Here is a 12,946-nt window from a genome sequence, read left to right as displayed (position 1 = left end):
AAATATGATTAATAAAAAACATCCACTTGAGTGGTAAGTAAAGAAAAAAGATATTTAGTATCCAGATGACAGATGTTATAATAATTTTAAGATAAGTCAAGATGTGGGTCTCAACAACTTGATTATATCTTTTTAAACAGAGCAGATGCTGCTCAACATCTGTTCTCACTTGTGTAATGTTATTCTGTGCACTAATCTGTAAAGGAATCATTTTTGTCTAACATTTACAGATTTCCTTCCCTGACAATGCCTTTCTTTCTTCTAATACTCCCGCACATAGTCAGAGAAAAGACCAGTTGTCTGTCTAATTGATCTCCCTTGAAAACAAGGACAATGCACTTAAATATATCATACTATTTGTCTTGTTTTCTTTGACTTTGCTCTGTGTTTTGATGCTATTTTAAAGTGATCTTTGGGAGGCCATTAGTTTTTTAAAACTATTTCTATATTGTACATTATTAATAATTGACTTTCATAGAATAGTTTTCATAGCTAGATCTCCAGGTGCTTCACTATAACTTTCTGTATTTGTAGAAAACTCTCTGCACACTTTTTGTTTTAACAAATTGTTTGCAGTAAATAGATGAAATACTATTGAGCTCTCAGTGACAACTCATGTTGATTACTTTGGTGGGTGGGAAAGATGACATCCCGTTACCCATCATGCTAGATGACCTCGTAAACACCCCGTTGGATTAAAACAGCTTGTCAAAAATCAATCAGCACATCACATTTTTCTGTTGGAATCCCAGTCGTTAGTGCTGAAGGTAACGCCAAGGGCACTGTGATGTGAAAAGTCAGAGGAACGAGAGCTTTTCTGTAAAAGCAGCAAAGAATCCTGTGGCACCTTATAGACTAACAGAGGTTTTGGAGCATGAGCTTTCGTGGGTGAATACCCACTTCCTCAGATGCATCTGAGGAAGTGGGTATTCACCCACGAAAGCTCATGCTCCAAAACCTCTGTTAGTCTATAAGGTGCCACAGGATTCTTTGCTGCTTTTACAGATCCAGACTAACACGGCTACCCTCTGATACTTGAGAGCTTTTCTGTTATATCAAATAAACTGTTCAGTCATTTTTCTGTTCAGAAACTCTTTTGACACCTCCACCCACATAAAAACAATTGCCTGTTGTATAAACTATTTTAACTGCTTCAGCTTATCCAAATGTAACATCTATCATGTTAATAGCTGTTGAACTGTCTTTGTGAATGTATGAATGCAGATGTTATTTAAAGATAGATGGTCAATAAAGCCTTTTAATCAGTGACAGCTGGATGGATCCCAAAAGTTATAAGGCTGAATTAAAAAAACACACACATGCTTAACCAACTTGAAAGAAAATTAAACACAGACTGTGTCATTTCATTAAATTATTTGGATTTCTAATTACCTATAATTTTGAAAAAGATGTTTTGTGTAATTATTATTTTTGCCCATTATGTTTTGACTTTTGTCTTCCCAACAGTGCATTCAAAGCCTGCCATCCTAAGATCAAAAGCTTTTACTTTGCTGCTGAACATCTAGATGACATGAACAGGTAATCAAACCTAATAAAGTATAAAACTGTATAGGGAATCATCTCTGAATACAGTGCTTTCCTCTGAAGCCAATGATAACATGTCATATATTTGTCTTCATTAAAGGTTAAGTTTTAGAGATTTAGATGAATGAGTGCAAAACAGCATCTTAATTTTTTGAGAAAAACATGTTTTTAATCCCCATCCTCACTTATGGTCATAAACTTTGGGTAATGACCGAAATGACGAGATCATGAGTACAAGTGTTGGAAATGAGGTTTCTCTGAAGGGTGGCTGGGCTTAGTCTCTGAGGAAGTGTGAGGAGCTTGGCTATTCGGGAGAGCCTCGGAGTAGAGCAGCTACTTCTCTGGATCAAGAGGAGCCAGTTGAGGTAACTTGGACACCTGATAAGGATCCTCCCTAGGAGGCTTCTATTGGAACTATATCGGGCATGTCCGATAGGGCAGAGGCCCCCAGCCTACCCAGGACACGCTGGGAATCCCCCAGGAGGAGCTGGAATCTGTTGCAGAGGAAAAGGAGGTTTGGTACTCCCTACTCTTCACGTTGCCACTGCGATCCTCACCAGGGAAAGTGGCATTAAGGAAAAAGAAGATATTTTTAATATTCATTTTATGCAAAAATGACCTCAGATTTTGTTGAAACACGTCCGAAACACATCTCTCACACGCACACACACACATCTATTCTCACCCTTGTGGAGGTAGTAAGGAAGTAAAACCAGGTGTTAGAGGTCAATGTTTCTTTAAGCTATGAGGATCGTCGTTGTGCTCTCATCACTGTGGCTGAAGAAACATGAACTGTGCAGGGTGGATTCTTCAGGAAATAAAGCAGGTAATGATGTTCCTGAGAGTGTTGCTTTTGGGCCCAGTCCATCAAGGATGCTAAAGTGTCCTCAAGTGGGAGTGTAACTGGCAAAATTCATCCCTGTGCAGAGGGCCAATACAAGGCTTATTCAACTTAAACCCAGTTTTGAGGGCCTGTGTGCACACCTCTATGTGGTGTGAATTTCACATAGAAGGCACTTAGAGTGAAATTCTGGCTCTGTTGAAATCAGTGGTGAACCTCCCATTGACTTCACTAAGCCCAGAATTTCACCATTAGAACCTTGTAGAGTAGACCTAACTATCTGTTCCTTAGTCCACTTTTGAGATCTTAGTAAAAATGCTTTAATTTTCCACAAAACTTTAGCAAGATCACTTTTAACTCCTCTAGGCAAACTTTATACAAGCTCTGGTAACCCCTGTCTGTTCAGGTGTTTGCTACGGCATTTTTTATTTTTCCCAGCATAAAATGGAGTACATTTATTCTGAAAAAATATACACTTGTAGCTTTCATTATATGGTAAAAAAACCTAATTAAAGTTTCCCATCTTAAACTGATTGTCCTGTTTCCGTGGGCTCATGCTTGCAGGCTCCACTGATAAGTGAGATGGTGAATATGCTTTTAAAACAAAGAAAAAAGACAACCTTACATAGTCCATATAACTTATTAATAAATACCTTAGCAGTGATCAGAATGATGATACCTATAATATATTTACCATCTTTAACTGCTTTTAGGTAACAGTCAGTTTCTGGAAACTTTCATTTTGTATTGAGATCAGTTGACCAGAAAATAGATTAAAGTTTTACGTTAATGTTTACTTTTACTTTAAAGTGGATATAGGATAAAATTTTCAAGTCTCATTTTCAAAATTTGTTTGTAAGACTTTGCTTTTGCTCTTCATTGTGTTACATAATTCCATCAGGCTAGCCACTAATAATGCATTTTACTATGCACTGAACAAAATACCGTCAGAACTAATGAAATCCTGACCACACTGAAAATACAATGAGTATTAAACATAAGTAAAATCTGTGTCAGTAGATCAACACTTAGTATAAAGATATTCTAGGTTTTGGGTGGTAAAAATACATAACTATATAATAAACAGAAAGTGCACACCAGTGTGACCTTTGAAAAATGGTTAAATGGGTCTGTGACTAATCACAGTTAATTTGATTTTTTTAACTCTACATCATGACTTACATTTAGCAGGTCACAAATTAAATAAACCAACAAACACACACACACTCTGGACTAAAATCTGATCTCAGTTAGACAAATGTAAATCTGAGGTAGTGGCCCTACTCCACCAAATATAACTGAGATCAGAATCTAGCCCTGCGATGTTAAAATTTCTCTTTGTTTAAAGCATCAAAAAATAATTATCCCTAATACCAAGCTCTGGTTCATTTCCAAAAACACTGACTTCACACAATTAACATTTTTTTTAAAAAAAAGGTGATTACTAAAGAATAAATCTTTTAAGTTCAGAGATAGCATAAGAAAGTATTTAAAAGTATTTGTTGCATCCTACTCTAGTCTTAGAAATATTCATTCAAACTTTAAGAATTAGACAGTTGTGAGCAGGGTCCCAGTGTGAACCAGCTATAGTCACTCAGTTCGGGTGAACTGCAAAGAGTGGGGCAGACAATCCTCATAGAGCTGGTGGATATTCCAATACTTAGATTCATCAAGCCAGCATAAAACAGTTTCTTTATTACCTTACTGGTTACTCAGAAATCCAAACAACACAATTCCCTTAAAGTGATCCAGCCTCAGGCCTCCATCCAAGTACCCATTTCAAATATGATGAAAATTTCTGTAAATCTTATTTCATCATATAAAACGAAAGGTTTTACCATTCCCAAACACATTACCTCCCAGGTTAATGAATGTTTCAGATCTTACCCAAATACACGTTACAGCCAATTCTTATTAACTAAACTAACATTTATTAAAAAATGAGAGAGAGACACTATGGTTAAAAGATCAATATACATACAGACATGAGTTCAGTTCATTGAGGTTCAGATTCATAGCCTAGATGGTGAGCTTTGTAGTTACAAAGAATTCTTTCAGAAATAGTTCATAGGTGTAGTTCAATGTCCAAATATCATATTCAGGGCATACCAACGTAACTGGGACCTCAGTTTTGTGACTCAGACTTCCCCTGATGAAGCCTAAGCCGATCTGAGATGACAAAATCAGGACCCAAGGATCTTTTGTACAATTTCATGTCTTTTGACAAATTGGAATTCCCCAGGGAACAAAAGGTAATCAGGATTACTTTGAAGGAGGTCCATCACCAGTACTTAGCTATACGAATTAACATAAGGCCATTTGCTTGTTCTCCCAGGTTTACAATTCATTTAAATGCTAGAATGTTCTTTTGATCTCTGAATGATCAGAATGCAGCATAGACAGGGACTGTTGATTACATCCTCGACCCTACTCATACATATGTAAATACACAAAAACACAAACATCTCCCCACATGTCTTTTGAGGGTTATTTAGTCTGCAGGATGTTTAACCCTTTCTAGCCATGAGTGACAACAGTATTAACATATTCTGAACCATTTTGATTTCACAAAATGGTTCCGTCATTTTCCGTGAGTTTTTATTGTCAGGTTTCTGACAACCACTTTCATTGTGCAGTCCTTTCAGCGCTGTTTGTACCATGTTACTGGAGGCAGAAGAGAAGGGCAGGAATCTACTAAAAGCATAGCCTTATTGAAAGGAAGATGTGTTTTCCGGTAGTTAAATTCCTTCAATAATTATTTATAAAAAGAATTATTTGCTATTTAATTGTACTTATGTATACAGGATATAGGAATTATATATGTATGTGCATGCACACGTATATGTGCCGTATGGATTTTGGACTATATAGTCTTGTTACTGCTCAGATGATCATGTTGATTTTATGAGACCTAAATTTCCATGTAATACTGGCAACTTCTGTGTTTTGTGATCATTGTTCTGCTGTTTGGTGCAGTGAATATGTATTTCCTAACCTGATCCCTTACTTCAAGGGACACTATCTTTCTAAGGTTGGCAAGCTCGGAATTTACCCTTCCCTTTCTAAAACACATCTGCTTTTGAAAATGATCAGTCCCATCAACATTAAAATCCCATGTTCTGGGCTGGGAGATGTAGAGACAATAAACCTGCAGTGGGAGAGTGTGCAGAGAACCTATTTGCTCATCCCACTGTGTCTCCATTCAGTCATCTCCGTTTTCGTGAACAGGCAGAGTATTGACATTTATAAGCATCTCCTTTCTAAAGGCACCCTTCTGTGAATCGAAACAAAGGTGAGAAGTCTAATTTCAGTCTGATACTATGAGAACAATGAACGTAAGAACAGCCATACTGGGTCAGACCAAAGGTCCATCTAGCCCAGCATCCTGTCTTCTGACAGTGGCCAGTGTTAGGTGCCCCAGAGGGGATGAACAGAACAGGTAATCATCAAGTGATCCATCCCTTGTCGCCCATTCCCGGCTTTTGGCAAACAGAGGCTAGGGACACCATCCCTGCCCATCCTGGCTAATAGCCATTGATGGACCTATCCTCCATGAATTTATCTAGTTCTATTTTGAACCCTATTATAGTCTTGACCTTTGCCTGATGATATTGTGAAGAGTTCCACAGATTGACTGTGCACTGTGTGAAGAAATACTTCCTTTTATTTGTTTTAAACCTGCTGCCTATTATTTCATTTGGTGACCCCCTAGTTCTTGTGTTATAAGAAGGAGTAAATAACACTTCCTTATTTACTTTCTCCACACCAGTCATAATTTTATAGCCCTCAGTCATATCCCCCCTTAGTCGTTTCTTTTCCTAGCTGAAAAGTCCCGGTCTTATTAATCTCTCCTCAGACGGAAACCATTCCATATCCCTAATCATTTTTGTTGCCCTTTTCTGAACCTTTTCCAATTACAATGCATCTTTTTTGAGATGGGGCAACCACATCTGCACGCAGTATTCAAGATGTGGGCATACCGTGGATTTATATAGAGGCAGTATGATATTTTCTGCCTTATCTATCCCTTTCTTAATGATTCCCAATATTCTGTTCACTTTTTTGACAGCTGCTGCAGATTGAGTGGATGTTTTCAGAGAACTATCCACAATGACTCCAAGATCTCTTTCTTGAGTGGTAACAGCTAATTTAGATGCCATCGTTTTATATATATAGTTGGTATTATGTTTTCCAATGTGCATTACTTTGCATTTATGAACATTGAATTTCATCTGCCATTTTGATTCCCAGTCACCAAGTTTTGAGAGATCCTTTTGTAGCTCTTCACAGTCTGCCTGGGACTTAACTATGCTGAGTAGTTTGTGTATCATCTGCAAATTTTGCCATTGCAATATTTATCCCCTTTTTCCAGATCATTTATGAATATGTTGACTAAGACTGGTCACAGTACAGACCCCTGGAAGACAGCATTATTTACTTCTTTCCATTCTGAAAACTGACCTTTTATTCCTACCCTTTGTTTCCTATCTTTAAGCAGTTACTAATCCATGAGATGACCTTCCCTCTTATCCCATAGCAGCTTACTTTGCTAAAGAGCCTTTGAGGGACCTTGTCAAAGGCTTTCTGAAAATCTTAGTATACTATATTCCCCCTTGTCCTTATGCTTGTTGACCCCCTCAAAGAATTCTAGCAGACTGATGAGGCATGATTTCCCTTTACAAAAACCATGTTGACTCTTCCACAACAAATTATGTTAATCTATGTGTCAGACAGTTTTGTTCTTGACTATAGTTTCAACCAGTTTGCCCGGTACTGAAGTCATGCTTACCGGCCTATAATTGCCAGGATCACCTCTGAAACACTTTTTAAAAATTGGCATCACATTAGCTATCCTTCAGTCATTTGATACAGAAGTTGATTTAAATGATAGGTTACAGACTACAGTTAGTGGTTCTGCAATTGCACATTTGAGTTCCTTCATAACTCTTGGGTGAATTGCATTGTAATTGGAAAAGGTTCAGAAAAGGGCAACAAAAATGATTAGGGATATGGAATGGTTTCCGTCTGGTTCTGGTCACTTATTATTGTTTAGTTGATCAGTTTGTTCCAAAACTTCCTCTAATGACTCCTCAATCTGGGACAGTTCCTCAGAATTGTCACCTAAAAAGAATGACTTGGGTTTGGGAATCTCCTTCACATCTTCAGCTGTGAAGACCAATGCAAAGAATTACTTTAGTTTCTCCGCGATGTCCTTATCGTCCTTGAGTGCTCCTTTAGCATCTCAATCATACAGTGGCCCCGCTGGTTGTTTACCAGCCTTCCTGTTCTGATGTTCTTAAACAATTTGCTGTTACTTTTTGAGTCTTTGACTAGCTGTTCTTCAAATTCTTTTTTGGCCTTCCTAATTATATTTTTACACTTCATTTGCCAGAGTTTGTGTCTTTCTATTTTCCCCACTTTTTAAAGCATGCCTTTTTGCCTCTCACTGCTTCTTTTACATTGTTGTTTAGCCACAGTATCACTTTTTTGGTTCTCTTACTATGTTTTTTAATTTGGGGTACACATTTAAGTTGAGTCTCTATTATGATGTCTTTTAAAAAGTTTCCATGCAGCTTGCAGGGATTTCACTTTTGGTGCTGTACCTTTTAATTTCTGTTTCACTAACCTGATTTTTATGTAGGTCCCCTTTCCGAAATTAAATGCTACAATGTTGGGCTGCTGTGATGTTTTCCCCCATCACAGAGATGTTAAATTAAATTATATTATGGTCACTGTTATCAGGGAGTCAGTATATATTCACCTCTTGGACAAGATCCTGTGCTCTACTTCAGACTAAATCAAGAATTGCCTCTCCTCTTGTGGGTTATAGGACTAGCTGCTTCAAGAAGCAGTCATTTAAGGTTCCATTCTTTAAGCCTCCAATAAATTTCCAGTAACATCGATAGTATTTTTAGATTCTGTTTAGTGTGCAACTGGTTACCAGTGTCACTTAGATCCTTGGGGCTATCTGAGTTGCCATGCAGCAAGCCTGTCTTGCAGCTGCGAGCCTGTGATGGGGAGAACTTGACACCTTCCAAAAATATTATATTGCCTCTTGTATATGGCAAGGCAGAAAATTATTTTGATGTCTGTCTCTAGTTATATACAGTATACTCCTAATTATCTGAATACCAAGGGGGACATGGATTTTATTCAGATAATCAGGAGTTCAGATAATAGAGCAAATAGGAGCCATTCGGCCTTTTAGTCCTCCTCCTCGCAGTTTTGGCCAGGAGGATGTCTGCTCTGCCCCACCTAGACTACAGTCTCCCCATCCAATCTCTACACCTTGTGCCTGCAGGGATCGGATATCGCTGGCCCTGCAGCAGCACCCTCTGCTGCTCCTTTGTCATGGCCTGCACATTCACTCCTGCACAGAAGCCACATTTCACTCCTGTGCTGCTGCAGAAGCCATGGCCGAGGCTTTCTGCTCCTTCTCTTCCTTACAGTCCTGGTTGGGGGTCTCTGCTGTATTATACAAACCTCTGCATTATTCAAATCCCTTCCTTGTCCCCCAGCATGAGACACATGGATGTATATGTTGTTTATCTTCACTTGGCCTTGAGGAACAAGATGGTTGCAAATATCAGTGATACTGTATTTATTCTTTATAGCCAACAATACTTTTTGTAATTCTCACAAAACAATTAAAGTGGACACCCTAAAAGCTTTGTGAGTGCTGAGTAGCATCTTAGCCTCCTGCACTTCAGAAGAAACATTGGTTACCAAGACACAGTATACCAACCAAACAAGGTTTGAGTCTTTCAATGAACTCACCAATTTTTCAGATTCTTTTCAAGAATATTTGCACTATATCTTTTCATACTAGTAACAGGAAACTCTTGCACCATACCAACATAGATATGTGAGGTCTCCTGTACCAGTGAATGCTAATCATCTTATTGCTTTAACAACCCTAAGAATTTAATCTTTATGCTGTAATATTTTATTCCTCTTCTGTTCTTCGGAAGGTTTTTATAACTTCCGTGACATTCCATGTCATCCTCATATGTTTCCAACTTCAGTCACTCTACCCATTGCTTATGCATACATTAAAAAATGTTCTGATCTTCATTATGAAACCTACCATATCTAAAGAAGCTATGCTGGGGCATTCCATGTTACATGCAATCAGGGTGGATGCAAGGATGTTTCGAGCCCAAGGCAAAACTTCCATCTTGTGCCCCTCCCCCCAGCCCTGTGGCAGCTCTCTGCCCCCCCCCTGCCCTGAGGCGCACCCCCCCCGCCCCATGGCAGCTCCCTCCGCCCCACTCACCTCACGTCTGCTCTGCCTCCTCCCCAAGCATGCCGTCGACACCCACTTCTCCCGCCTCCCAGACTTGCGGTACCAATCAGCTGTTTGGCGCGACAAACCTGGGAGGGAGAGAAGCAGAGCAGGGTGGCGTGCTCAGGGGAGGAGGCGGAACAGAGGTGAGTTAGGGCGGGGAGCGGTTCCCCTGCATGCCGCAACCCCCCTTACTTGCTGCAGGCGGCCCTCCCTGTGCCCCCCTGCCCCAGGTCCCTCCGCCTAAATGACGACGATGACCGGGGCAGCGAAGATGTGGTCACCGCTGAAGGACTGGAAATGCCGCCCCCCAAATGCTAGCACTCTAGGCAACCACCTAGGTCACCTAATGGATTGCACCGGCCCTGCATGCAATGTCATTTATTACATTGTTAAATATGCTTCAGAAGCTAATACAGTCATTCTTTTAGCATCTGAATTTACAAGCCACTCACAAGAAAATGGTGCTTGAACATTCTGCCATATTGGGGCATACTGCAAAGATTAGTTATTTATTCCATATTGTATGCATATCTGGCTTAGATAGTATTCCAGATGGTGGGACAGATAATCAACTACTGTAAATTATTAACTGTTAGTTCTTCTATAGCTATTTTATAAATTATTCTGTAACTCTATTAGTTAATGCACATTTTATGAGATTGTCCGATAGCAATTTTCAGGATATAGCATTTTCTGACAACAAAATTACCTATTAAAATGAAGTTTATACCATTTGATTACAAAACCCAGTAATTTGCAAAAGGTAACCAAGTCATTAGTGTAAATTAACGTAACAAAACATTAACTTAATTGAGTGTCAGAAGGATTTTATTGTCTCTTGGATTTAGGATAAAATAAGGTCTTGCTAAAAGAAAAACCGTATTATCTTTAGTATCTAGTATTCTGAGATCATAAAGCCTTTCCAGAAATATTTCACTGGGTTATGTTTTTTTGTTTGTTTTGGTTTTTTTCTTAGTGCACATTGGCTGCATTTAGTAGTAGTAAACTGTGAAGTGAAGTAAAAACCATGGATAATGCCTCACTGCCGTGCTTTTAACATATTTTAGGTTGGTCTTTGTGAAGAACTTAATGTAAAGCTTCGATAGTTTTTTGCAAAGGATGCTTCTCTCTTCTGATTTAAGACGTGAACTGTTCTGTGGGGCAGGGTTAGTTGGTTTGTTTTTGTTTGCTTTTGCTTTAAGACTCTGTTTTTTTTATAAATGTATGGCAGCTATTAACTATTATAATTTTATTTTATTCTGATTCGCTTGTCTTCTCTCCTCCCTGTGGTAACATTAATTAGATGTTCATTTGAGATGTTCTGTAGTCACAGCAACAGTAACTTCGCAGCTAGCTACTGTTATTCCTAATGTAAAGTGATTTATATTTCTTGTACATGATTTCAACTGTCAAAGGACAATGCTGTGGTCCTTTTGAAGGAGAGCTTCAGCACATCGTGATCTGATGTATGGTTAACATCTGCTGAAATGCCTTGGAAACTGTTATTTGGAAACAATTGCAAAAGATGCTATACCTCACTTATCAAGAAAATATTCTATTTCCTTATATACAGTGTGAAAAGGAGGCATAGCAGGCTCCGAAACAGGAATATTAGCAGAATACGTTCTTCAAGTAAGAACAGAGTTAACACTGGTGGTCCCTCTCATTTTGTTTTATATTTAAGCATTAAAATTGCTGTTCATTAGCTTGGCAAGCAAGAGTTCTATAACCCTGGCAGTGGAATTTTTTTAGAAATAATTCCAGATTTACCTATGGGAGGTTGTCACGTTGGTTTAAAGCCTCAGCGATGGAGTAGTTGATTCAGTGTGAGCAGTGGGATAACGAACACACTGAGGGCCCCATGGGTGCATGAGGGGAGGTTGAAGCAGTGCGTTGCTACAGGCAGTTAAATGCATGTTTGACAATGACAGCATTGCTAGAAGAAAATAATAGAGGTGCATTTTTTTTTAATTCATGCAGTTTATGGATGTGTTTTTTCAGGTCTAAATAGAAGTTAGAACTTTAAATGTGAATTGTGTTTTGATACAACTACCTTTCACTCCCTCTGCTTCCCCAACACACACAAAACAGGTTCTGGTGTGCTTCCTTCTCTTTATACTATACACTGTAGGTAAGCTTTACAACACATAATGGCATAATTAAACCCCCTCATCTGTTCAGAAGTGAACCTGTTCTTTTGTCTACTGGGTTTGATCTTTTTCCCTGCTAGGATGCCAAATCAGGCCTGAAAATGTTGCTTAAATCTCTGTAAAACAGTGTGTGTTCTTGAGAAATCAGAACAGTGGGAGTATTGGTAGGGTGACATATCTATGAGCACCAGATTTAATAGGGCTTTGATTATCGTAAAAGTCTTTATTTTATAGATGTTTGACATCTTCAGTCAAGGTTTTCCTTTTGAAACAGAAACTTTGGTTTGGAAACAATTGTTCAACAGCAAAATTATAGCTCTTTGAAGACACCATGAATAGAAATATCAAAGAAATCAGTTGCCTTATATATAAAATATCATTGTCACGGATCTCTTGCAGATGAAAATTAACATGTTAAATTAGCATCACTTTTTTTTTAAATATTATTTCAGATGGCTAAACAGAATTAACATGCTTGCTGCTGGCTGTGCAGAAAGAGAGAGGATCAAACAAGAGCAAGGTACTGTGGTATTATTTTGTTTACTTCATTTAGCTTACCTTAGGGTTGCCAGGCCTCCAGGATTGTCCTGGAGTCTCCAGGAACTACAGATTAATCTTTAATTAAAGATTATGTCTTGTGATGAAACTCCAGGATTACATCCAACCAAATTTGGCAACCCTAGCTCACCTTCTCAGCTGAACTAGCCTTTATATTTTTCTCTGTGTCCCATCATCTAAGAAAAATTCATAAATGGGATTCACAGCTGTTGGGGAGTTGTTTGTTTGTTTTTCTTCACTCACAAGCAAAATCCTTTCAACAAGGTTGAAGCTTCTTTCTTCTCAAGCCTGTTCACTTAGGGTATGTCTACACCACCAGGACTATGGTGTCACAGTTATGGCATTGCACCTATGCCACAGTAGAGCCTTAGTGTGTAGATGCTACCTACTTTGACAGAATGGCTTTTTCCACCAATGTAATTAATCTCCTCTCCAAGAGGTGGTAGGTATGTAGAAAAAAGAATCCTTCTGAAGACCTAGCCCCACAGCAACCACCACAGTAGTTAGGTCAGCCTATATATGATGTTTGGTGCAAAAATTTTCATAGCCCTGAGTGCCGTAGTT

At 38.7% G+C, this 12,946-nt stretch overlaps 1 protein-coding gene across 4 annotated transcripts in view; it reads left to right on the top strand.

Annotated features, from left to right (window-relative positions):
- CNKSR2 (connector enhancer of kinase suppressor of Ras 2) overlaps positions 1 to 12,946 on the top strand; it is a 368,568-nt gene that overhangs the window by 283,153 nt on the left and 72,469 nt on the right. For all 4 annotated transcript variants that reach the window (XM_050936490.1, XM_050936489.1, XM_050936488.1 and 1 more), the window contains 2 exons: positions 1,468 to 1,539; positions 12,277 to 12,344. In XM_050936490.1, the coding sequence (XP_050792447.1) occupies positions 1,468 to 1,539; positions 12,277 to 12,344 (140 nt within the window). The remainder of the gene's footprint in view (positions 1 to 1,467; positions 1,540 to 12,276; positions 12,345 to 12,946) is intronic.

Source organism: Gopherus flavomarginatus, chromosome 1, assembly GCF_025201925.1.
Source record: "Gopherus flavomarginatus isolate rGopFla2 chromosome 1, rGopFla2.mat.asm, whole genome shotgun sequence".
In the NCBI taxonomy this organism is placed as follows: domain Eukaryota; kingdom Metazoa; phylum Chordata; order Testudines; family Testudinidae; genus Gopherus; species Gopherus flavomarginatus.
Note: the sequence above shows the minus strand (reverse complement) of the source record. Positions and strands in the feature narration are given on the sequence as shown.